The sequence below is a fragment of the Corvus kubaryi genome, unplaced genomic scaffold, assembly GCF_017639235.1.
Source record: "Corvus kubaryi isolate FWS band 111438036 unplaced genomic scaffold, C.kubaryi_AGA036_p1.0 133, whole genome shotgun sequence".
In the NCBI taxonomy this organism is placed as follows: Eukaryota; Metazoa; Chordata; class Aves; order Passeriformes; family Corvidae; genus Corvus; species Corvus kubaryi.
Genome location: NW_024580667.1, coordinates 22,969,872 through 22,997,186, shown reverse-complemented (window position 1 = coordinate 22,997,186; position 27,315 = coordinate 22,969,872). Strand labels below are relative to the sequence as shown.

Sequence of the window (27,315 nt, the reverse complement as noted above, 5' to 3'; positions counted from 1 at the left end):
TTTAACACCTTGCTTGCAGAGAGTCCCACTCTCTAACCCCCTAGCTTACGAATTCCATGAGCAGCCCCATCATGGTACCACACCTAGAATTTCTATCACTCTGCAATAAGATGAAAGCCAAACCAGTATGGGGGCAGGGGGCAAGGACAAGAGGAATTACAGCTGGAGAAAAAACAAACTGACAGCAGCAAACCCTGGACCTCTACTGCACTCAGGAGTGTCCTGAAATAGTCAACACTACTAAGGAAGAAATGAAGTGTGCATTGTTATCCCCTGGTCTTGATACTTTTAAGAAAAGATTTTGCATGCCACCTGAAAGAACAATTCAGTTTCAACATTTAACCCAAGTATGTACACAGTCTCATGACAATGCCCAGAAAGGACCACTGTTGTTCCAGTATGGCCTATGATCTATAAATAAAACACTCTTCTACTGCTGATTACTGATTTTAAATTAAAAGAATGCCTAACTACTCTGATTTCATTTTTTATGGAATTTATTGATGAAACACCTCCTACTGAGAGACCAATTTCATTCATTTAAACTCACTTGCAAGTGGGTACAAGAAGTAGTTAAGTCACCCCTGCTGCTGGAAATACAGCACAGTGAATGATCTGCACTACATCTGAACAGGTGAAGGGGTACAGTTTATAGATTCAGGCGGCCTCAATTATAAAACTCTCCTTAGACCCAGCTTAAGAGATGGGAAAGGCAGATAGGAAACTGCTTTCCTATCAAGTAGAAACCCAAATATAAGACATTCTAGTTCAGATGTTTGTAAGTTACAGTTGCTTTCCAGAAGATTGAGACCAATTCTATTCAGATCAACAAATTTTAATTTTGATTACAGCAAGAATTAGTATAACCTATGTATTATCTATTGCATTATAAGAGTCTTTGAAACATCTAATTCCATATATCTCACACAAAGCTTGAAATAAATATTCCAGCAAAAGAATACTTAAATTAAGCAGTAAAATATAATTCTGTTTTCAATTTTGTTCCACCTAACTCAAATCTCCATAAAAATGTGTTTATGGACTTCATTTACATTTTCCTACGCCAGAATTCAAAGCACAATCTGAAAGAGACACTGACTTTAAATGGGAAGACTAACAAAAGATAAAGCCACCTGAATAGTGAGGTAACAATGTTGATTTGAGAGTCATCTTTGAATTTCTTTATGCAATACACATTTTTTTAACATAAGTCTATTAAAATTAGAAACAAACTTAAATTATCTGCCCATGATAAGTGATACAGACTACCAAGATACATCAGATTTGCAGTATATGTAAACAATACTGCAAGCAATAAAAACAATTAGAAAACCAACCAACCAAACAAAAAACCCCTCACAAACAAAAAAAACCCCAAAACAAACAAAAAACCCCCCCAACAACTCAAAAAAAGCACACGCCCCACAAACAAAGAAACAATTTTTAAAAAATCCCAACAAAGTCTCCTTACCACTTGTTGTGCAATGTTGACATTAGACTGTCCGAATGTTTTTGGCAGGAGCTGTTTTCCAATCGTATTTACTGTAGAAGGATGAACAGCCAATAGAGAAACAACCCCTGAAACAAATACAAGTAGAGAGCTTCAGGTCAGCATATTGTATTATTTTAGCAAATAGTCTCATCTATACTACCTATGCATATTAATGGCAATTAGCCCTGAAACATGTAGTCTCAATAGAAATGTAGCATTTACACATTTGAAGCAAAAAAAGAAATCAAGATACACAGTATGTTCTCTCAAACTTTCTTCTATATAACCTGATAGGTCAATGATATAATACGCTTTAATTCCTTGTATTTCAATTTTTCTCTTAAAGAACAGTAAAGGAGGCAACCAGCATTTGACAAAAAGCATAAACCTCTCTTCTTCTACCCTTATCCTTTGTGGCTATTGAAATATTTTTCAGTACCACCCAAGAAACATGCCCAATGCCATAGCATACAGCATAGCCTTCTGAGACATGCTGATCCACAGGAGATAAAATTTGGCTGGAATGGGCCTTTCCAAGAGAATATTCCCAGCTTTCCTCTAAGTGTCGCCTCCCAGCTGAAGGCAGGGAATTAAAGAACAAACAGCTTCAAGCATCATTACTTCAGAAAAATACATGCAACTCAGCAGACAGACCCTGCAGGAAAGGTTGTGCTCTCTCTGTTCATAACCCATATGCAATCAGCACTGGTAGGTAAAGCAAGTCTTAAGCCATGTAAAAGATAAATCAAAAATAATGACCCAGGTATCCACCAGCAATCTGATGCTCCATGATACAGTTTAGAGGAAAGAACCCCAAACCCACAAATTCAATACAAACAAAAACCCCCCAAGCAACAACAAAACAGAGGGGGGAAAAGAAAAAAAGCAACAAAGACTCACTACAGTAAGAAAATAATAGACAAATCAGTCTTAAAATACTGGAGACTTTTTTTTTTGCCAAATCAACTTTTAAGTGTGGTTGTCAGGTTCAGCAGTTGTTTCTCTGAGATCACTTTTAAAGGGGCCAATGGGGTCAGAAGGGTTTGGTACAACTCTCATTCTCTTTTTCTCACTGTCCAACATAGATGCAATAAATAGGCATTTTTACAAGGGCTGTATCAGGAGGGCCCTGACTGGTCCTTGATGCCTATCATCCCTCTTTACACATTCAGGAAGTCTACAGGAAGTTGAGGACAATTCAAATCTTGTTTAAGCCCTTGCTTTCCAGAAGGCTTGTATTTCCCAGCTGCTATTACTACACCATGTCAAAGGGACAGTTTCACATAAGAATCTACTCTCAGTGATCAATCTATTCCCAAAGAGGATGCAGCAGTATGTCCTTCTTCCATTATCAACCAGCTTCCCAGTGCTCTTTCAGAAAGTCAGCAGCTATCCAGTTTGTAACATAAGTCTATTATGTCTTCCTGTCCCATCAAGTACACTCATCATTCTCATGACCTGAATTGTGTTTGTTCTTCCTCTCTGCAGAATACAATAAATCAATATAAACTACCCTGGCTAGCAGTGCTTATGTAGCTTCTTCTCAGCTTCCTGGAAGGCTTTTTTTTTAAACTTCTCCTCATTTCTTTAAAAAAACAAGTGCAACCTGAAGACTGTATTTCCAGTATAAAACAGGAATTGTAACTGCTTTCCAAGGTTAAGACACCTCATCTATTTGATCACCTTCCCAGAATCACAGAATATTCTGAGCTGAAAGGGACCCACAGGAATCATCAACTCCAACTCTTGAGTGAATGGCCTATACAGGGATCAAACCCCCAGCCTTGGCATTATGAGCACCATGCTTCAACCAACCTTCCCTTACCTTTGACAGTCCTTGCTGCCCATGCTTTCTAGCTCTCCTGCCCTTTCTATTGCAGGTGACAGGCATACGTACAGTATTCATGAATGTTTTATGTTAAGGAATGCCATACGTTATTTATATCTCTATAACTCATTTTCTATTTTATTACCTGTTCCTTTCCAAGTAATTCAAAATTCAATGTGCTTGTTCCCCACCAAACACTGATAGCACATTTTCATTAATATAAGCTACGATGACTTCAGCATCTTCCTTGGGTGCTAATAGCTCGCTTGGGATACTCACTGTACCAAGTTCAGTTTTCACCAGTTGTTGACCCAAGGGAGGACCATCCCATTCTATCACACCTTAGTTTACCAGGCTGATGAAGGACCTTGACAATAAAATTTATTATTTTTAAAAAATCCAAGGACATCACTCCGATTAGATAATCCTTATCCACATGGTTGTTGACTCTTTCAAAGCATGACTTTAAAAAGACGTAATTGCAGACCCTCCCTCCAGAAAAGCCCCGTTGAAGGCCATTATCACATCTGTCCACACTGTACTGCTTCTCTGTTACACACTCAACTGAGCTGCCTAACAGAAGTGTAACTTACTCATCTGCAGTTATCTGAGCCCTTCAGGAATTGGTGCAGGCTATGTGGCTCTCTTTCTTCTGGTACTGTATCAATTATACACATACCAAGTTACAAGGATAGAAGTGCCACTGCTAGCTCCTTTAAGAATTCAAAGGTAGACAATTTTCTGACGAGTGTTACCCATTCATGCTATGAATTTTTTCCTAGGACAGCTTCCAAATATTACTTCAGTAGGACAATTTCATAAAGAACAATACTGCCATGAGACCCTCTACAGATGCACTTAAGAGACTTAATTATTCCGGTATGTTTAAAAATAAAGTAATTCTTTATGCTATCTTGTCGTTTATTAAAAAAGTTTACACAGTCAACAAAGACAACAATGTCGTGATGATGTAAGTCAACACAAGTGCAGAGGTCAGGGTCAGTGGTTAGGAAGCAGATGCTCAGGAAAGCACCAGGGGGTCTGGGCAGACAATATGCTGTGTGTGACCCAGAGGTGTTCCCCTATGCTAACAAAGACTTAACCACATCCTGGGCTGCATTTGGAAGAGTACAGTAATAACTGATTATTCTCTCTTCTTTCAGCACTCCTTACACTGTCCCTGGATGACTCTGCTCAGTTGTGGGGCCCACAGTGCAAGAGAGGCATTAGCAAACAAGAGAGAGTGCAGCCGGAATACACCAGTGTGCCTCAGCTACTGGAGTATATCCTGCACAAGGAGAAGCTCAGGGAGCTTGGTAAGTGCAGCCTCTGGAAGAGAAGGTTAAGGTGGAGCAAGGGGTGTTATTTGCAGAAATCTAATCACTGCCTTCAACTATTAAATGGAAATTACAGAGATGATAGGACACAACAAAAGGAAAAGAGGGAATGGTCACAAGTTGTTGCACAGCAAATTCCAACCAGGGAAAAATGCCAAAGGCAGTGCACAGCAACAGGCTGCGTAAGAGGTTCCTTGGTGATACACAGCAAAATTCAAGAACTGAAGGCTCTGTGCGTCAAAGCTGACCCTGGTTTGAAGGCAAGGTTTATTAGACTGCCTCCAGCCTCCTGTTATTATTAATTTAATTTTCTGAACAGAAATAGCTATCTTGCAACTAAAACATCAATGAGAAGGGAAGAGCACACACTATGTTTCTTTAAATTTTTAAATTACATTAACATTTCCTGTGGCGCTGTGCCAGAATTCATGCAACTGAACCAACCTAGCTCTATACAGAAATGACAAGGTTCATCTTTCTGTGCAGCACAAACTGATTGGCAAGGAAACATAAATGTAAGTGAAAGAATAGTAACATGAGCTTCACAGTTCAAAGCAAACTCAGAGTCAACTTGTAAAAGCTATCATACAATATACAAAAGAATATAAGTGCTCAATTATACAGAAAAAAAGACTTTTTTTAAAAGGATATTTTCAATGTCTCTGTCCAAGTGTATTCTATTTTCTCATTTGCCTCACATACAAACATTTTTCTCATACTCATCTGCATTTTCAAAAGCTCATAATATGTGGGGGGTTTTTGTTTGTTAAGTACAAGCAGAAGTAATTGTATCAACTTAGATCTGCGAGTGACTGACAGCTCAGTTTCTCAAACAAATCTTACTATTAACTTCTTAATTACTGTTACTCTGCCATCACTGCAATCCCAATAATCCTGTACTTTGCAGACAACATACAGTGTATATAATAGCATGTAAAAATTAAAACCACAAGTTTGCAAACAGTTTTGCTGGCATCAACTCTGCTTTCTTTTCAAAACAAATACTGCTAGTTCTGATGTATCTTTTTTTCCCCCCTGAAGACTTTGAGAGCCACAGGAAAATGCCATGTAAAGCAGAAAAAAACAGTGTATATAAAAGGATATTACTACTACTACTACTACTACTACTACTTACATTCTCAATGTCCCAAATGTTTGGAAAACTACTTTTAGTAACTTATAAGCAATCATTAAACCTCAAGGGAGGTAGAACTTCATTAATATGATGTTCCAGAATACCTCCAAATACAAGATGATGATTCAGGTGGAATCAAGGAGTAACGGCATAAAAAACTTGCATATCAAAAAAAGCGGTGCTCTTTAATGAAACCTGTTATTTATCTGTCTACAAACAAGTAGACAGATAATCTGTGTTACTGGTTAACTGGACCTTTGCTTGCATATAAAAACAAACCAAAAAGTTTTACCAAAAAGAAAGAATCCATTGCAGAATTTTGGCAGTTTAAAGGACTGGTGATACAGTTAATTAAGAACATTTTAAATAACTTAAGATGACACAGAAAAAAGACACAGTACATCTAAAGTCAAAGAAACGAGTGCCCTCTGCAGACAACGAGGTAAATCTCCTGAAAAGCCGACTGCTCCAGTTCTTGAAACAGCAGCGACTTTGAATTTGGTGTTCAGGTTAGAGAGGATGGGCTGAGGTATTCCTTGCCTCAGGAGCAGAAATTCCATTCATTCTAGATGCTGTACCATTTTCTGAAGTAATCTGCCTTTATGTTTTCTTTACTTGTGAAAGAGAGAGCAGTCAACAGAAAAACAACTCATTCCCTCATAATGCAGTCTCTAACAAATTTAAGTTTTGACAGACAATAGAGGTGACAGTTATATCCTGGGAGCTGATTCCTCAGACGTCACTCCTGTAACGCGGAAGTTGTTAACGTCTCTGTCGTGAACATCACAGATATTTTATGTTATTTTATTAGTTAGTTGTATGCTAACTTTCAGAAAACTGAATTCTTTTTGAAGGTATCTGTGTGACAACACAGATGATTGTCTCCAGTTGCATGTCAAGTCAAGTAAAAGCACCTGTACTTACTGAAGAAGCCACACCACCGTTTTAAGACAACAAACGTGCCTGCACAGCAATTCGGAGCTTTTGTACAGACATCCATGTCTCCCAGTGTGTAGTACTCATTAATTGCCTACATGAACACAGACTTCTATGTGATTCTTACATCCTTAGATATGACTAGTAATAGTTCAGCTATTACAAGCCAGTTTTTCCAAGTCTGTGTTGAAATAAACTGGGGTTTACTTTTAGACTTTCCAAAATACCATTTCTACTTCCAGCAACAGTTTTATTTCCTTAGATTGACTTTAGACAATAATTGGATTTACCTCAGCTGCAGTAATACATATGCATTTTATAACCAATTTCAAACATGTATCTGTTTGCTGAAGCATAATTCATGGGTTCTGAAAATTGATCTCTAGTTCTATTCCAGAGGAACAATTCTAGTCACTGTTAAAAATTAGGGTGAATGAATTTGCAAGTAAAAGTAACAATAACATTTCACTGCAAGTTTCCTGTCATATAAATAAAAAGAACAAAACAATCTTATAGTTAGGCAGTGTTGAAATATGAGTCTAAACACACCTTAAAATGTTACATATTTGACTTTGATTTTTTCAGATCTGAAATGTAACTATATTTAGCCTATAAATTTGAAACCTTGTTTTAAAGTGTAAGTGGTGAAAGGAGCTACAGTACATACCCTACAAGCATTTTCTGGTTACAAACCAATAATGCCACCTACTGGCATAAGAGAAGATCCAAATTTTCTTTCCGAGTAATTTTTAACCTAAGAGCTTTAATTTCAATACAATATTAATACCACTGGTTACCTTTTCCCTTGCACCCATCTGAAGCAAGTAATTTCTTTCATCCAAATTTCTCCACAAGTGAGGGGCAGGATTAGAATTGAATAGTGTTCTATTTAATGCTGAAGTATCAACACTAATCTGAATATGGCAAGGACCAGAAGAATGTGGCAGTTCTCTCCAAAATGTAACCTCCGCGAACAGCAAAATTTATTGGTTTCTAAAATTCACTGTCAAATACCAATAGAAAACACAAACTCATGAGGAAGTTTTTACTAGTTCAGCCCCTATTAAAAATTCTTTCTATCCTTCCAAAACTTATGCTTTTGCTAACTCTCAAAATGAATTAGCCAGTTGGAAAGCACCTTCCCAGTTACCAAGTGAAACAAAGCTTTCACAGTCATACTGTTTTTTCAGGCTATATGGAGTGTTACTCTCCAGTAATGGAAATACACAGGGGTATCAGAAAACACGGGCAAATTTACAGGCAACCTTTTCTGGAGGTTGTACAAGCACTGGAAAAAACACGAGTTGCCATCTCATTTCTACCACATATAGGCTGATACCTCTTATTTCACACTAAAGATGGTTTTGAAGAAATAAATCTTTAGAGCATTTTCTAGAACAGTATTTTATGTGCATGACTAATTTATTCAAAACTGTATGCATTACTCACTATAAACAAAACCTTGTGGGGTTGTTGTTTGGGTTTCTGGGGCTTGTTGTGTTTTTGTTTTGGGTTTTTTTACATACTATTTTCTCCTCTTAACACAAATAAAGTCAGTCTCTGCTTTAAAACAAAAATCCTAATCTGGAGTTCATGGTTGAGACCAGTCTCTCCAAAATGAGCTACTGCTGAAGCAAAAAGGTTGTCTACACTGGTAACCTGTTTCTGACAGTGGACATTCATGAACAGTCAGGGAATGAATGTATGGATAGGACTTGCATACAGAGATTATTCTCAAACATACCCTCTCTCTCTCAGATTCCAAAACTTTAGGACTTTTTGAGCAAGAAGTTGTTCAGCATAACTGTTCAGCAAGATGGTTTTGTCTCTTCTTCATTATTCACCTAAGAAACAACAGCAACATACCCTACCACCAAAACTCAAGTCTGAAAAGAATTTATTCATTTACCATGTTTTCTGCCTGTGCAGATTAAAAATTTACAGAAATTCATTCACAACCTATTCTGAAAGCATTGTAACAAAACTGTTCAGGCTGTGAGAATTTTTGCATCATAACCTGTTTTGGCCAGAAAAGTCAACCTTGGCTTATCTATCATAGTTGACTCATATACCTACCACTTAGTCACATACCTTATAGACTGCTGACAAGGATGTTACGGAACCATTTCAGTTACAATTTTCCGCTCTTTCTCTTTAACCCTGTTTTTGCAAGCATGTCCTTATGACCCAGCACACAAGTCATTTTTTGTCCTGTACCATCCCCCTAAAACCTTTATTCCTCTGACAGCTGAACTCCTCCTCCTTTCACATCTGGCTAGCAACAAGTAGAAACTGAAGCAAGTAACAGATTTCTCTGTCAAATTTTCATTCTTAATTCACTGAGTCTTAAAGTTGGACTTTTCCAAAACTATGATGGAATGCACCCTCTGGTATTACTAGTCCAGGGACCTGGAGTGCTGTAGGAGCGTAAGAATGAACTTCAAAAAAGCAGCCAGGCTCCTGCATTCTCCCTCAAGAGCCTGCCCAATTACTGCTGTCAAGGGCAGCAGATTGGGTTAAACAAACCACTCATCCAACACAGCAGGGAGATTTGATCCCATAACCAATATCAATCATGCAATGTACTCTCAATCTCTTTCTTGTGATTGACTTGCAACTTTCAGAAAAGACTCTTTTCGTTTTAAGAAATACAGATTCAAAGGGGAAGGTGGAGAAAAAACAAAACAAAACAAAAATCCCAAACAAACAAACAAACCCACCAAAAAAACCTTTTAATGATGACCACCAGAAAAGAACATGAAGATTTTTTCCCTAACCACCTTCAACTGATCCTAAAAAGTATACCAGATACACTTCTGCTACCCTATGGAAAACTTACTCCATGATTGCTCTGGACTGAATCCTCTCCACTGTGAAATTAAGAGAAATTTTGCACAGATTTAAAAACATAGCAGAGGACAGCACTTTGTTGATATAATGGCATGCAATGCAGACAGCTACTTTTAGAGACAGCATAGTACTTTTGTGTATAGTTGTCAGTGTCAACATTTAAAGACTGGACAAATACCCCTAAAAATTATAACAAGTGGCGAACGAAAAAAAGTACTACTGTAGTGAATAAATTCTGATACATACCTGAGCACTTTAGTGACAAAATATTTGCAGCTTTAAGCTCTGATTGACTACAGAGCCTGCACATAAAACACAGACAAGCTAGAGACAAAACATAAACTGATCAAGCCAAGAGAAATAGTTGTTTCTTCTCAATATTAAGAATTAGTTGCTGTCTATTAACTTCAAAGAACTCCCCTAAAAGCAATGAAATGCAGAAATTGACTGAGGATAGTCCAGTTTGCTGTGTTATACATTGAGAGTAGAGCTCGACTCTCAAACTGGACAAGCTGCAGGCCTATAATAAACTATTTAATAACTTGAATTTATTTACAAAATTCTGTAAGCAATAAAATGCCCTCCAATTTGACCACTTCTACTTAAAGAGCTATGTAATAATGGAAGAGTCATATCTCCAATTCTTGCTGTCTAGACTGCACTGTTTTGACTAGCTCTCCACTGACTGTAACAGGGTCTAGACACAGATGCCTATGTGGGTGCAAAATGTACCCTCCTAAAGTCTCTGCCCCAAAAAACATCAGTTTTACTGCCCACAGGGTTAGCACATATGGTACAGCTGTTAAGGACCAGGTACCTACTTGCACACTTTAGCTCAGGGGTTTGTGACTGTGCTTACAGATAAACACCTGCACCAGTTAATACATGTCTTTACTCAACCCTTAGTGCCCTCTCCACAAAATGAAGAACAGGACAGATTAGTTGCATACCCCCCCCATTCATAAAGCAATGTATATTTTAGACAAGGAAGCGTCCAAGACAGAGTCCTGTGAGATGCCAGTAAGATACTTGCTGTACCTAGTGGTGCTGACAGAAATTAAATGGGTTTCCTGAAATGGTATATAAAATACTAGAGCAGTAATACTAAACGAGTTCACCTGAACTGGACTACAGGTTCATCTGAGAGTACTAGAGTATTCCAACAATGCTTAAAGTCAGTAGATTAGTCAAAAGTAAGGTTTATAGACAGTGAGTAAATGATTGTCCTAATATACATTTTGCCCTCCTTCATACAGCCTATCAAAGGACACCATCTGTCACACACAAGAATAAAGCAGACTGTCATTATTTGGAAGGAACAACAAATGAAAATGGCCATTTCGCCAAAATACCTTGTGAGATGCCTATGAACCAAACATGATGTTGCATAGAAAAATTACTGATCTCTCTATACAGAAACGACTGACACTTCACTTGTGAGTCACACATACTGTTCTAGTCGCTTGTATTCGAGAAAGTTGATGAAAGCAATCGAACAGGCTCAAAGAATGACAGTAAGAAAAACACGGAGGACAAAGAGCTCATCTGATGAGCAATCTAGGGAACACTGGCTAGCTGACCTGTCAAACTGGTAAAGACTGTTAAGACACCCAACTGTTATTTATGAAAAGTATGGAAACATACTGGAGGAAATTATTAACCTGAGAAACAATTGTCACCAGCAGAATGCATAAACTGACAAGAATATACTTTACTGGAATTAGAGAGGACTTTTACCATCTCACTATGAAAACAGCCCTCCCGTAAGAATATACAAAATGCAGTCTTCAAATGTAGCATAATCAGTTTACAGAAGAGCTTACATGGCATAGCTGTCCAGAACTGCAGGTGGCTGGAACTCAGTGTTGCTTCTGTTTTTTCCCTCAGCTATGCTAATTGTGAAAGTTCAGCTCCTAACTCCCCAAATGTTTAGGTACTCTCAGTTTTTGAGCTCACGTATCAAATTCAAGTTCAAATTTACATCCTGTGTTTTATTAAATTGCTTAATGACATTACATTATCATACATGCACAGGCATTATCTGCAAGTCCAAAACAGTGCTGTTCACAATGTATTTTGAGATAGTGCATCCACTCTGCTGCAAGCTTATCATAAAAACTGTCATAACCCATTTTAAACTTCTACCCTCCTGCATTTTTTTTCCATTTGCTGAAACACAGTGCCCCAAAGATGTTTCAGAACATCCTGGTCTTTATACTTAAACACAAGCTACACTAAGGAGATCACATACGGGATGACAAACCACCACTTAACTGCACCTGTAGTTTTAAGACAATTATAAATCACAGCAAACCTACAGTTTGCTTAATGATCATATAACTTAAGAAAAACTTCACAAAAAGTATGCTAAGAAAGCAGTTTAAAGCCAGTAATATGCATAACAACTAAAAATCAAGAAATGGAGAGTCTTACTATGAATTGTGTTCTTACCTTTTCCAGGACTTAGGTTTTGGTCTATAAACACCTTAAGCTCTCCATTGGTTTCAATTAGTCCAGCCTGTTAAAGAAAGCAACTTTTATTAAATTTACAAACACAGATAGCCTTTTATTATTAAAGATGAAAGGTATCTTACCAGAAGCCTCTACTGCTACTACTCTCATTTTGTTACAAATATGCCACTATGTACTGTTTGGGGTACAGTACTTGTCAAATTTTAAGGTTTAGATTTTATAAACACCATATTCTTAAAAAGCAAGCAGAAAACCAGTTTACACCTACTTCACTATTTGTGTCCTAAGCTCTTACAGTGTGTATGCACTGTTTTAACAGACAGCTGAACACCCTTCTAATCTGAACCACCGATACTTGCAACTATTCCTTTCTCTCTGTAGATACTACCTACCTAATACAAAAGGTAAAAACATTATAGCAAAAACAGTACAGAGGGTGGAGAGTGCCTTTGGCCATTTTAATCAGGAAAAATATCATTAATAAGAAATATCTTTAGCTTTTCAATTATTATTTTTTTAAAGATCAGAATACAAACCACTTAAGAGAAAAAAGCTATAGGGTGACACACGGGTTTATAAAGTCATCACCATCCTTCAAGAAAGCTCACAGCAGTGGTTACTTTTCAAAATACTATTAATTTTTGAATAGAGAACATGATGCAGTGATTTCTTTGTATCTGCAGACAAAACAGTTCTGAAAAAAGAAAATTAATAAACACAGGACACACTGTTTCCATTTAGAAACAACAGCAAGAAAGCCAACATCTGTACCTAACCACAGCGTAGCCTGTGGTGTTCCAGAGGCTGAAAAGTCCTCAGGCTGTATTTTGCACATAGCAGGTACGTGCAGGCTGCCAACAACCCTGAGCAAGAATCAAGTGCTTTGCTGTCAGTCAGCAGCAAAGCTTCTCCCTTAGAAGTCTACCTGAAGAGCCCTACTTGCCATCTGCCAGTAGTTGGGGAAAACAAGAAAGCCACTAGATGATGCTGTGGAGCCATTATTATCCAGGTGTATCAGACCAAGGATTTCTTACGAAAGACAGGGAACTTTAAGAAACAGGAAACTTTCTCTCCTCAGTGAACAAGGACAGAGGGGGGAGAGAAGATGATAGAGCACTGGGGACAAGCTGGAATTCTGCAAAAGACAAATTTTGCTAAGAGAGGCACAAAGAGCAGTGGCCTGTAATGGCATGGCAGCAATGAGGACCTGGTCACATAAAGAAAACGTGAGTAGACAGCAGAAGTGCTGGATAGAATGAAGAGCCTGTGGCAGTTCTGGCCTCCATTCCCCCCCCTCCTAAAAAGTAACACAATAGCATAGTTTTAGGGAGGCTGCAACAACTTTTCAGTTATTTCAGAACACTGCCTGTTGGCCTTCTTGCCCACAGTAGGGATTTCAAAGATCCACTCAGTTAAACAACAGTTTTACCACCCTATTCAAAGGCACCAAAATTCTTTATAAGCCCAACTCTTTATCACACTTAACTACCTAATTCAGAAAGGCAACAGACTACATCAGACACTTCCAAAGAAAAAGGTATACTCATCCATATGACACCAGTATTGTGTACAAAGATGTTATTAGAGTTACACTACAGCAACATGACATTCCAGAACACTGGAACCCTGTGGAAAACATGAAGAAGAATTTTTGGGTAAGTGTTACCTTATACTCCCATTCTATCTAAATTTCACAACAGAAGTGTTAAACCAGGCAGGAAGTGCAGCCTCATTGTCATCATTTCTTTAAATGCAGTACTTAAGTTTGCATTCCACAGCAGAAAGAGGCTTATATTCAGGACACCTGTAAATTCTCTTTTACATTAGAGTAAAAAAAGATTATAAATGAGACTGGAAAAGCATTTAATTTATTGTGGTTTTGATCAGAAAATCACCAAGAAAATGGCTATTTTAATCTGTAATGTCTTTCCTTTAAGCACATGAATTTAATAATTTTGAATTATTAAATCCCTTCATTGGTTTAATATGCAAAAGCAAACCTGCACCAAGTGCACGTCAGTTACAGTGATATTCCAAACCCAAATATTTAAGCTGTGATATTCAGCAAATTCAAATACTAATGCAAATCACTATTTCAGTAATTGGAAAACTAAGCAGTTCAGTAATCAATTACTTATTGGTCCCTTCAACTTTCTGGGTTTTTTTTTCAATTAGAATGTCTCCAGCATAATCTTCTCTATTCATTTGAAGTACTCAGCCAACCAACATCATAGTATCAAATGGTCTCACAAACTTCAAGTTTTCTTCTGCATAATTAAAGCATATAGTGAAAAAATATTACCCAAAACAACATGCAACTCCAAAACCCATAATTTGATCTAGCATTACAAAGGCTCAGGTTAATGCTACGTGCCCTATACCATGCTTTTGTGTGACTGAAATGACACAAGTCACTGAAAAACTGGAGAACATCTGGGGAAAACACCGCATTTAATCAGTAAAAGAAAACAATTTGTGAAAAACCAGAGAAGAGCAATCACTGAATAACAAGAAAAATCCCCTCAGGGACCACAATACTAATGAACAGTATAGAAGTTATAGTTCCACCATCCTTCTACCAGTGTCTTACTAAAGCTTCACCTCTAGCAGTTAAAATGGCACGTTCAACTCATTTGTAAGCATATGCCCAGAAAGACTCCAAGTAAGGTATTTGGAAAAAATACTGTGTATCCCACAGCAAAACAGCATCGCCAGCTGCTATTATTCGTAGTGAAAACTGATTTCTAGTGAAAATTCTGTTATTCCAGCCTCAGTATGCTCTTCACACTTCCAGACACACTTTTAATTCTAAGGTTAGCAAGACTTATCACTGGTTGAAGAGACAAGTTTTGGTGAAAGAAAACTGAAAAGCAAAACTTCCATCCCATACAGAATTCTGGTCTCTTCGTTCTGAAATGGAAACAGTAGACAAAACATCTCTCAGTCTGCATTTCAAGGACATTCTCACTATTTTTCAAGCCAGGTTATTTTGGAGGAAGCATCAGGATTACTCCTCTGGGACCTATGGAGCATAGTGCCCAAAAGAAAGAAAGAAAATAGAGGAAAATGTGACTATAGCTCCCATTCGGTATATTATAGCCGCAGGTTCACAACGCACCCAAAAAAACCTCAAAAAACAAAAAAGAAAAAAAACCCAAAATACTACCAAAAACAAAACCCACACACACAAAAAAAAAAAAAAACCCACCCAGGAAAAGGTGGAAAGCCCAATGGAAAGGTAACCTTCTGTCAGGAAGGGTTAAACGTCAAGGATTTTCTATTTTCTGATGAGAAAATAGACTTAGTTTTTAGGCCTTATCAAGCTACTTGTAACAAGGTATTTGGATTTTTACTATTTTCCTTTGTATTCTTTTTGTATTCCACATTTTCTTATCTTCTCACAATTCTCAATCTCAGGTTGCATTACCTCCTTTGGTGGTGATCTTTGGGCTGCTTGAAATAATAATGCTCTTAGTATCTGATTTGGAAAGTTTATTCAGTGTGTGCAACTTCACAATTCAGTGAAGCTTTCCTCTTCGAAGACACATGTTGGCAACGTCTACTTCTCTATGGCTACATGAAGAAACCCCTATAATCCTAAACAAGCAACAGATACAGATACAGCCTTTCTCCTTAACACACTACAACAAAGCCAACAATGATTTTAAAAGATAGCTTTTGACATCCAACACAGCATCTAAACTGTAGTAACTTAATATTTTCCCACAGATCACCAGAAAGGAGGGTAAAGCCCACTGGATAAATTAGTAGATCTGGTAATTTGAACTGCAGAAGCTGTGGTGGAGTGGAGATCCCAACCATCACCAAGGTTTGGTCTCAGCTCATTGTTCAGAGCTCCTAAGGAAAAGAAATTAACTGAAGGGCTAAACATATAAAAAATCAACTAAAGTTAGCTTTGGCCTGCTATGAGATCATCGGCAGTCCTAAGGACTGCGAAGTCTATTTTTGTTTTGTTTACAAGTGAAAACTGAAAAGCACTACAAGTGCCCTCAGCCAGAAAAATCAGTAAACTGGGAAGTATCTTTTTGCTGGGACTGAAGTTAATCTAAAACACAATTTTCTAAAGATGCAGAGAATTTCAGTTATTAAAAAAAAAGTCTCTAGGGACTGTGAGAGAATAATTTAGTATCTTACTAACAAGCTACTCCTTGCAGTCTCTGTAGTTATGCATTAGAAAATCAACATCCTTACAACAAAAATATAATTTCTTCCATAGCTTTCCAGCATTGCAATTCAATTTGTTAATAAAAATTGGCATCAAATTATTCACTAAACCTTTAAACTAAACAGGAAAATATGCAAGGTGAATTTGGACTAAAGGACAAGGAACCTATATAAACAAGAAGTTTATCTGACAAAAACAAGACTGAACGAGTACATGTGCTATGTATTTCGGATTTAATCTGAGGCACGTTGTCCCACACTACTTTAACTAAATATTGGGAAGGGTGGTTTTGTGCCACAGAAATTCCTCTTCTACCTTGCTTCTCAGTAATGAGCCCATTTTAAGAACAGTAACTGAAAAAGAACTGAAAGAAGAGCAAAAAGGGTAGAGACACATGGAAACAGAGGTACCTGCTACAAGGTTATTCCTCAGAACAGAAATTTTCGGCTGTCAACAGCTGATGAAGCCCACAGAGCACAGAGGCACAGGACTGGGTTTGACAAGAGGTACAGGTGCCAAAGATACAAGAATGGTTAAAGAATGGGGGCCAGAATGGGATGGTCTGAAAAAGAGACAATTTTGGGACTGTCTGGGAAAGACACAAAAAATGAGCTAGAAAATCAGATGGAAGAATTAGGAGTTGAGGTAGAGGAACTGTGAGTCACTGAAAAAGTACAGGCAATACAACTGATGAGAACCTAAGAAAGCTTTAATGGAACAATGAGATCAAATCCTGTGAGAAGGGATGAACATGGGAAGTGGGAAAACGAATACAACCTAAACTACAACTGAAAGGGGAAATAAGCTGGGACTCAGACAGAGAAGTTCAAAATAAACTAGGAAAGAAGTAGCGACAACAGAATCAGAAAATGGAGAAATTGGGAAAGGAAAGCATTTCCACCCAGAGCTTGTCAGAGACATTTGGTGGTGTTGGGTTGATGGTTGGACTTCATGATCTTGGAGGTCTTCTCTAACCACAACAATTCCACAGTTCTATGACCAGGACGGTGCCTCTGCTGTCTACAGGCATTTGCAAAGTGTACCAGCAAACAACCACCCATCTTGTGCAAAACTGTGCCTAACTCGATCCATGATGATCCCCAGTCATTTTAAAGGCAACCTGTCTAAAGGCCCCATGCCACGCAATTTTACTATGGGCCACTTTACTGACAATGCAAGGTTCTTTTTTTTGTTTGTCTTATTTCAATATCAGGAAGCAACAGAAAATTAGCAGTTACAAAGCAGAACTGGAATAAAGCTTATAATCAGAAATAAACAACCTTTATTCTTCTTTCACCCCTATCCATATGTAAATGTCATTTATGAGAAGATGATATTGAACTACTTCTCCTATTGGTTTCTCACCTCATGCAGGGACCAGAGCAAACATGCTCTGGGAATGAATTATTATACAAATGCAAAAGATTATTCTTATGGGACATCCATTTCATTTTTTGCAAAATTTAGAAGGCAATCAAGGTATTAAGTAGAGGAATATTGTAGAAAAGGGGGGAAAGTTTTTAAATTTAAAACATTTGGATTTCATTTTGAAATTGAAGCCAGTGAGAACTATTCTTTACTGTATAAATAACAAAAACTTTTGAAGTTGGGCTACAAGAGTCTGATCCCTCAAAATTCTCAGATGTGTTATTTTACCGTGTTTCAGAAACCTTTTTCTGAAACAGAGATAATCATATCACATCCTCAGTTCATGGCAGTATCTTCAAGATTAATGTGCCTCTCAAACACTCAGCAATGAGCTACACCATAGAAATGAGCTTTCCAAAGAGTATATTTGAATATTTAGCACCTTAACTAGCAAGGCATAGTCAAAGCACTAAAGGTCTGGATACCACAGAATTGTGAAACCAAATAGCTAAATAAGGTGAGAAGCTCAGTTAAGCATTGTCGATCTTTGTGTGAATACAGGCTCTGCTGATACTGCAGGTAAGTTGGACACTGAGTAATACACAAAATAACACCCGAGATCTCCTTTATTGCAGAGTATGTCAAGACCATTAGCTTCTTGGCTGTTCTTTCTGACAAGAGCAACACATCCAGAATTCAGCAAAAATTAAATTAAGAACTCACTTTGAAGACAAGTCAAATGGTGGTCCTGTCTAAACAGTCAACAGATCAAAACCACCTCGAGTTAAGTCATTCCATGGTGTTGCTTCTTGCAGTAATTCAATTGCTCAAGTGATACAATCCTTGTAAAACTTAAAGATGACATGCTCAAAACTAAATGTGAAGCTGTAAGAACGAAGCAGAATTGAATATGAGACTCCTAGCAGCGAGTATGACACCAAAGCATTGGTTTTCCACTTTTACTGCATAAATTAATCAGAAAATAAAATCATAATTTGAGTCCTTCTGGACTAAATACCCGTATGCAGAGGTACCAGCAGCAGCCACTTCCACAACTACCTTCTGCACCTGTTCTAGGTTTGACTGTAAGAGACTTGTTTTTCTAGCCAAACCCAGACTTCAGAGCAGCTTGTTCACCAGCATCTGAACCACAGCCGAAACCAACAAGTAGTGTTACACAGGACCCCTTCTAAAAGGGGTTCTGCTTCATTCTTACCAACCTCCTTATCAGTGTATTACAAAGCTAGAGTGGCCCACAGCGTAGCTTTCAAGCAAGTCTGTGTAACCAATAATGCAGTACTGGAACCCTTAGCAAATGTAATGTAACACAAGACAAGTAGCCAGAAGCATTTTTGGGGAATATGGACCACTGTCCATCTTTAAAATCAAGTTGCCTGCTACCTGAGAACCATTTCAATACAGATAACATTTAGGAAAGATTGATCCATTCTTCTTCCCACTTCTAATTAGCCATAATAAATCTCCATTAAGAGATACCCAGGCAATCAAATACAAACACTAAAACAGTTGATCCTTAGCATAACTTAACTTCTAAAATCTGCATTTTTGTGGAGCCTGTTGTTATCACAGTGCAGTTATTCAGTAAAATACTACAATATACCTATATAAAAACACTAGTTAACTGGCACATACAATTAATAAAGTTTGACATTAAAAGGCTACAAAAAAATGCTTTATTTATACAAATAAATTGGCAAGGTGACAGGCAACTTCTGAGTTGCTATCTCCTGACTTTATAATACAAACCAACATAAGAAAAATACAGAGCTCTGACTGCATACTTGGAACGTATAAAAGAGAGCTTGAAGATCACTTTCCTTCTGCCTTCGTTGAAAAAGCCTATTAGAAAAATTAGAAACATTCAAAATCCCAAACAGAGATGCCTTTCTAGATAACCTAATTTCATAATATTATTTGATCGTTAGCTTGCAAACTTCTGGACGCGTTAGAACTCACTAAAGGCAAACAGAAGTAGATCAAGCTACTGAGAAGCCACTCAACTAAAACTCCTCTTTGAGATTCCTCAAAGACTTAACTTTTCTAGTCCACCTCACTGAAATTCCCAGTACATAACCAAAAATAAACATAAAAGGCGAAATGCATGCTGATATTTTAAGAAGAGTCTGAAAAATGTTTTGAAGACTTTTCAATACTTTCTAGGGATTCAAAGTGCATCATGTAAAAATGGTCCATATTAATTATTTTTCCTACTTCCATTGGGTTCTTGTTTTTAATCCATCCTAAATTAACTTTTTTAGAGTTGCTCAAGACTGATGTAGAAGTACAACTTCTGTGGTGTTCTGGCAAAAATCAGTAATACAAAAGATTTTTACTTTCCACAAAAAAAGCAGCCCTATTAACCTATCCAGTAAAGCTGTATGAAGAAATCAGTTTGCTGTGGGTTTTTTGAAATATATTCTTTGAGCAAAATATGTACTAATACTGTGAAATAAATCCACTGGATTAAGCTACATACCTGAATGTATTCTGAATACTCAACTAAAATAAACCACTAGCGTTAATTCCTGCATCTGTACTTCTCTTAAATACTAATGTTAGATCAGGTGATGAACTTTTTACAGGCACAATTTCTCACATGGTGTGTCCTCATATTTCCACATGTTCATGGGGCTTCCTTCACAAAGTCGGATGTATGTGCCACATCTTACTACTCAGTTTGATTCATGAAAGTACCACAAAAAACTAAAGAGATACAATAATTTTTATGCAAACTAGGGATCAAGAGAAAAATCCCTCATAAAATAATTCAAGCAAAAGATGACAGTAGAACATAATTTTTAAAAATACATTTAAAAACCTCATTTTAGAACAAGCAGTTCCAAAGCCAACACCACTGTCAGTAACCTATAAAACAGTAACTCAAGAACAACTCTCATGAAAGGTATTTTAGTCTGCGAGAAATTCTGAAAGCTAACAGTGGTGTGTCATTTTTAAAAAGTTTTTGAAGTTATTTTTCAACTTCAAGTTCTCTATGTACAATCTACTTTTTAAATTACTTGAAGGGGTCCATCCACTAATGCTGAACAACAGAAACAACCATAAACAACAGGCCGAGATAAAAATATTTCATTTACGTGACTCATATAGTCTGATAGGTGTAATTTTGGAGATCAGAAGGAATCGTACTCATTCCTTTTGGCTAGCCCCTTTCTCTTCAATATTCGCTGTAACACCATGCATTAGGTACTATCCTCAGTAACAGACCCAGTTCCTGCAAGTGGTTGCTTCAAGAGTACAGAAATTTGGCAGAAAATAAACCCCCTTGCTCCTGCTTCTTCTCTCCTATGCAACACTGAGTCTTGGAGAAAAGATCCACAAGCTTTGCTTTCCTTATGGCTGCTTGAGAGGCCTGAACAGTTCACCAGTGACAGAAGTAACTGACGAGGGAAACATGGTCACCACAAGTTGGATCTTCAGCCACGCTACAGAAGCTGATAATTTAGTAGTGGAAGGTACATTAGCCAATGCTACTAAAAAAAGTATTTGTCGTCTTAATTTACAGATAATTCTCAACATACAACTGAATATAAAAGTGGCCAGCAAGCAGTGCTCAGTCTTATGCTGAGAGCTGGAAAAAAAAATTAGTCTATCAAATTTTCTTTCTTGCTACACTAATTCCTGCTACTTCATTCAATGCTGCATCCTACCTAGTTTTACGCATGCCAAGGGTGGATGGGTGACTACTTGCACACAGGGAACTGCCTTCCCCCCACACTATTACTCCCACGAATCCAATAAGCAGCACAAGCAGACTGAGGACCTCAGCTGTACATTTGGCTCCCCCAGCTCCTGCCTGGAACATGCCACATTGTAAGCAGTGGAAGAGCTCACAGTAGACGAAGCAAACTCAGAGCGACACTGATTAAACAGAAAGAGGAATTCCCGCTAAGATGAAGTTTCTGGAGACTGCCCATATGCAATGACCAAGAAATTTCCCACAGAGTGCAAACGTAGGTGTAGAACTGTACCAAAAATTACTGACCTCAACTTGTCATCCAGACTCTGAGAAGCAATGCAATGATTCCACTTCCAAGGTACACAAGTCCTTGAGATACAGCAGTTGGTGTTCTCTCCACACGTGGTTTTTCATTGTTTCTTTAAATTGCACAAAAAGTAAAGTCTTTCTAGGAACGAAGATGTCCTGAATTGCACGTGATATACCACATCTGCCTGATTCTGTTAGAATTGCTTCTCAGCTTCGCATGGCGCTCATAAACTAAAAAATGACTGTGCTTTTGCTATTACTAGATCACACTGGAAAATGAGTGCTCCTATTTTTCACCCTTTATCTTTACTGCATTTCAGATCCCCTACCCAAAACATAAATTGGTATAGCCACGGATACTTTAACCTTCACAAGCTATTATTTCTTTCTACATTACGGTTTTTCAAGTTATCCAGCTATAACATTGTGATTACGCATTTAAACTCCACCTGCAGGCTCTTAATTAAGGTGCTACATATGAATGTATCTTTCCTCCCACCTCGCAGCTTTCCGACTACTGCCGAGGAAATCAAAGTATTTTGCATAAAACCCCAAAATATAAATTAAAATGAATTTTAAAATCAATGCTTTACTGCTTATTTTCTCTAGATTGTACACTGTGAAAAACATTAGAGGCATACTTTAAAAAAGTAACATTTCACAGAATTTAGACTTGGGTCAAATAGTTCATAAACATTATTTTGCTAGCTTACCTGACCAGCACTTTTGTAATTCTTTATTACTTTACAAAAATATTTCACTGGGTTTGCCAGTACTCTCCATCACACTCCCCCATTTCTTCAATTATCCAGTAACGTCTCAGTCTGCATAATCTTATAAGTATTCGACTTTTCTAGCAGGTCTTATCCAATTATAGTTTTTATGAAGAAGCATCAGAAGAACTGGAAGGGAGCAATAAAAGGAAAAGTGCTCTCCTGCAGCAGGCAGGAAGAAGCACAAAGTAGGAGCATGTTCTGCTGTGGTGCACTGTCTCCACACCTTCCCCTTCTGCAGGGCTCCCTGCTCCACTGTCACCACGGCACGCTGGCCGCAGCATCACAGGACAGCAGTGCGATGCACATCACGCCTGCCCTCCCAGACTGCAGCACTCCAAACATGCCCGGCCATGGAAATACCACCTGAAGGAAGCCCAGACTTAGGACTGTAGCAGTGTGGCCCTTCCCACAGTTTAGCCATCTCAGCTCTGCTGAGAAAAAGGGAAGGAAGGAGCAGGAGCAATCATCAACTATGCCATCTTCTTCACCACTAGATCTCACAGACAATTACAGCACTTGATAGGTGACATGGCAGAACCACAAGCCCTTTATCACAGCAATATTTTCACATCAGAATGTTTAAATTTACAGCAACACAGGTTTTCAGAGACTCAGTGCCCAGAAATTTAGTGATACTGTCCATATCATGCTTAATTCCATTATTCTGTTTGAAAAACAACTTGGACTTCGAACAAAAATATGGAAATAAATCTCTTCCCTTCTGAAAATTAAAAGAAGTGTTACACCAATTGTCTATGTTATGTCTATGTTATGTCTATGCATGTCTATGTTATGGCATTAAACCACAACTCATAGGGCCCATATTCAGACCTGGAAATTTACAATTTCCCAGCATTCACTACACATTTTAGATCTCATGTAATGGTGGTATAGTCTGCAGAAAGGTAAGCAGTTCATATTTCTTCCCTGAGGCAGGTTTGAAATATATGTAGATGTTTTTAAGAACAGGTTAGACAATATTCAGTTAAGATTTCAAACCCTTTCTAGCTACCCTGTTCCAGTGCTAAAGTATACTTAAAATTTTACCTACAACCTGACCTAGATTTTCATTTTTCCAAATTCGGTTTATTACTTCTTTAATAAGGATACTGAAAGCAATTTCTTTTCCTATCTGTAGCACCTTCTTCCAGTTCTTAAGTTAACTATGTGGTAGGTTATTCCTTCCTTTCTTCCTTAACTACTCTCTTTCCTAGAATCTAGAGCTGTCAAAAATAAGGTTTGTTCTTAAATGTCTTATTCTCACTTAGATCTAGTATGAATTTATCTGTATTTTCAGGTGCTAGCAACTCTTCACTTAGTTGATCTCTTTCCCAAAAGCTAGTATTAAACAAATGTACTTTGGTATCTCAATTCTTTTAGCCTGTTTCAATTTCATCTCCTAGTTTAACACTTCACTTTCGTTTTCTTCCCGCTTATATGGCCTATCATTCCCTGAACTCTGCTATCTGTAATGTACTTGGCCACCCTTATCTCTTCCAGGCAAGCTTTGAGTGACTACGTATGTCTGGCTGCTTCTCCAGACATTAAGATGTTTTTCAGTTGAACTACTAAAATTCCCTACAAGATTAAGTTTTTAAACCAATCACTCTTTCATGGCAGTTCTCGCTATTTGAAACTGCAACAGTCCACATTAGACTGCAACCTGCTGTTTAACCAGTGAGTTGTATCACTTTTCCTTAGCTTGCATGCTGTTGTTTTTTGGGGTTTTTGGGTTTTTTTTGAAAGTGAAATATATTCTAGCTTGAATACAGACAAGTATAGTGTCTTATTTTCAATAACAAAACATGAAAGTCCAATTATATTGGGTATTAAGAATGACTGACATCTTAAAGGCAGAATAAATTGAAATTTTTTTTTCTAAGTATGGGAAGGGGTACAGAGCAAACGTGCTCCATGAGGCAGGTCACAGAATCAAAGCCACAAACCTTAATGCCAGCAGTAATGGAAATCTATGATGAAAGTTCCCAGACCCTGTTTTTACAGACACTAACGAGCATCTTTTGGTAGACAAACAACGTACACATATGGAGAATGAACCACCTTCCCTCAAATGTCTGATGCCTTCTTGAACTCAAGAAAGGCAACGTTAGTTGACAACAGTAGTCAACGACAGCCCCACCATCTGAACAACACTTGCTGGGTTTTTTCCAATCCAATCCAAACCCAAGCTGTTTCAGTGTTCAATATGAATGCACATAATGACAACAGCCCAAGTGCTGTTACTAGCATAGGGAATTCTCAACATTAATCACTCTAAAAAAATGGCGGCAGATCTGAAGCTGGGTTATGCTGTCTACAGGAAAACAGCCTAGGCTTGATGCACAGTATAGATAAAGTTCCACATATTCATTAATGCCAGCTATTATAAAGCATGACCCCATTTGCTTTTGTTAACATTCTATGCTTCTACATTTTATGTGCTACAAATATACTTACATCTTTTGCCATGTTACCAAAGACTAAAAACCAGTCGTCGTAAAATCTTGATGGCTGCAGGACACAGGGACAATGCTATTTTCTGGAAAGCAAGCAAAGACAGCACCAGCTATAAAAAATGAAAGAAGGGAAAGTTTTTACAATTGAAATTACTGGCTACTACCAAATACAATTTAGGTTTCTTTTTGAAAAAAACACGTTTTTAAAAGGGAAAAGTTTCCCATCACCACCTTTTCGTCCCTTGAGCCCCACGCTCACGTGTGGGGGGCACTCCTTTCCCGACGGCGGGGGTGAGTGAGCTGTGCCCTGGCAGAGCCCTTCCCCCAGCCCGTGCCCGATCCCACGCGAGGCCGGTCCCTGTCCAGCTGCGCCCCTTCCAACACCGAGCGCTGGCCGCGGGCAGCGATCACGGCCTCCTCCTCCCCACCCCCATTTCCAGCAGCAGGCACAAGTAGGCCCCAGGGGCAGCTCCCCCCGGGGCCTTCCAGCCCCGCTTTTCTCCTCCTCCTCGCAGGCGGACGGGCCGCGGCCACACCGGGCGGCACAGACCGGCGGCCGCCCCCGCGCCGCGGGCACCCCGCGCCCGTCCGCGCCCCCCAGCCGGGGCCTCACCGCCCGGGCAGAGCCCTGAGCCCCGCGCCGCCTCCCCCCGGCAGCGAGGGGCCGCGCTAATCGCCTCGGCGGCGGGGGCGCGGGCAAGGGGGGACGCGCCCGGCGGCACCACCGGCGGCCATGGGGGGAAGGGGCGGCGGGCGGAGTGCGGGTCCGCGCCGTCCCCATCCTCATCGCGCCCGACCCGCCGCCGGCGGCGCCCCCCGCCGCCGTCCCACGCACCCCCCCGGTGCTCCCATCCTCGGGCGCGGGCTGCCCGCACCTGAGCGGCCGAAGGCAGGGAGAACCGGCTCCATCCCCCGCCGCCGCCCCGAGACAGGGACCCGGAGCGAGGAGCGGGAGCACCCCCCGCCCGCCGCCGCCGCGCTGCTGCCGCCGCTTCTGCTGCTGCCGCTGCGGAGGCGCCCGACTGCACATGTGCGGCGGCTGCGCGGGCCTGGCGGGAGGGGGCAGGGGCGGGGGGAGGCGGCGGGACACCGACAGCGGCAGCCCGGGAACAGGGGAGGGAAGCAAGGAGGGAGGAGAGGGCACCAGCAGGGACCGCCTTCCCCCCCCGCGCTCCGGGGGAGGGGGTGCAGGGGGAAGAGGGTCTCCCCCGGCGGGCTGTCACTTCCCAGCGCGCCTCTGCCCCCGCCGACCGCCAGCCCGCCGGGCTCCCGGCCGGCCGCCCCCGCACGCCGCGGCCCCGCACACCTGCCCAGCGCCGCTGCCGCCGAGGGGCTGCCCGCGGGAATGGGGGGCGATGCGGGAAACGAGCGGGGACGAGCGAGCGCAGCGACCTCCCCCCTCCCACGGACCCTGGGCGCGCGACCCCGCCACTCTTCCCCTGTCTCTTTTTTTTTTTTTCTTAATAAAATTAAAAAAAAAATTGAAACTTACACTTTTGTGCGTCCCCCTGACGCTGCGCGCTGACGTCACGGGCGCGGCGCGCCTCGCACGGGCACACGCGGAGCGGCCAAGCCAACCCGCCCGCCCGCCGCTCCAAGGCGCGGAGGGAGCCGCGGATGGAGCATGCGCGGGATTTTCGCGCCTTCTTCCGACTCCCCGCCCGCCCCGCGGTGCCGAGCGGTGCCCGCGGGTGCGGCCGCGCTGCCGGCGCGGAGCGGGACTCGGCCGTGCGGTTTCGTTGCCACAACATCCTGCTGCCGGTGCTTCCTCATCGCGTTTTGTCCGGCCGTTACTCGAGCAAAGTTTCGCTTGCAGCGATCGTTGCTAAAATTAGGGATTTTGTGGTAATCCAAGGGAAAGTTTTCCTTTGGGCGGTTGCAGCTCTCAACCTTGCGCCCAAAACTGAAGTACCTCGGGGCTGTGCAGCCTCTGCGTGTAATGACGACTGCAGGAACAGAGCACGTTAGCGAGGGTTGTGCGATGTAATTACATCATTGTCCTGTAAGTTTTGGCAAGAAAAAAAACCAAAAAACCTGCAGCGTTGCTGAGGGGCTACAAAGGCAGGGCCGTAATGGTGGAAACTGCAGGGAAGTAAGGAAAGCTCAAGAGCTGCGTTGCTCGTAGGAGTGGATGCAAGGCTGTTTGATGGGGAGGAAGCTATGCACACTTCTGCACGCAAGACCAAGCCTGCATGGCACAAGGTTGCTCATAACGCAGTGAAGAGGGGAGCAGGAAGTAAAAGGCTCGTTCTTTCGCTAAAATCATGTTGCTTCCTGGGGAAGAAGACTAGTTGGGAATAGAACACACGACCAGCAGAGCCACTCCATTGCGGCAGCAGACAAATCCAGCAGAGAGAATGCTGGAGAAGATGGATTTCACGAGTCGACAAGATTAGCATTTACTTTTACACCTTACTTTTTCTTTTTTGAGATATTGAATAGTTGTGCTTTA

The 27,315-nt window shown here is 40.2% G+C and overlaps 1 protein-coding gene across 6 annotated transcripts in view; it reads right to left on the bottom strand.

Annotated features, from left to right (window-relative positions):
* TFDP1 (transcription factor Dp-1) overlaps nucleotides 1–26,454 on the bottom strand; it is a 41,026-nt gene extending 14,572 nt beyond the window's left edge. For 2 of the 6 annotated variants that reach the window (XM_042039299.1, XM_042039338.1), the window contains exons 1-4: nucleotides 25,739–25,851; nucleotides 24,865–24,946; nucleotides 12,030–12,096; nucleotides 1,472–1,578 (exon numbers count right to left, since the gene is read on the bottom strand). In XM_042039299.1, the coding sequence (XP_041895233.1) occupies nucleotides 1,472–1,578; nucleotides 12,030–12,096; nucleotides 24,865–24,876 (186 nt within the window). In that variant the 5' untranslated portion in view covers nucleotides 24,877–24,946; nucleotides 25,739–25,851. Of the gene's footprint in view, nucleotides 1–1,471; nucleotides 1,579–12,029; nucleotides 12,097–24,864; nucleotides 24,974–25,094; nucleotides 25,118–25,738; nucleotides 25,852–26,355 lie in introns of those variants that run through there. The other 4 variants (XM_042039306.1, XM_042039329.1, XM_042039322.1 and 1 more) reach the window with 4 other exon arrangements.
* Nucleotides 26,455–27,315: the final 861 nt, after the last annotated feature.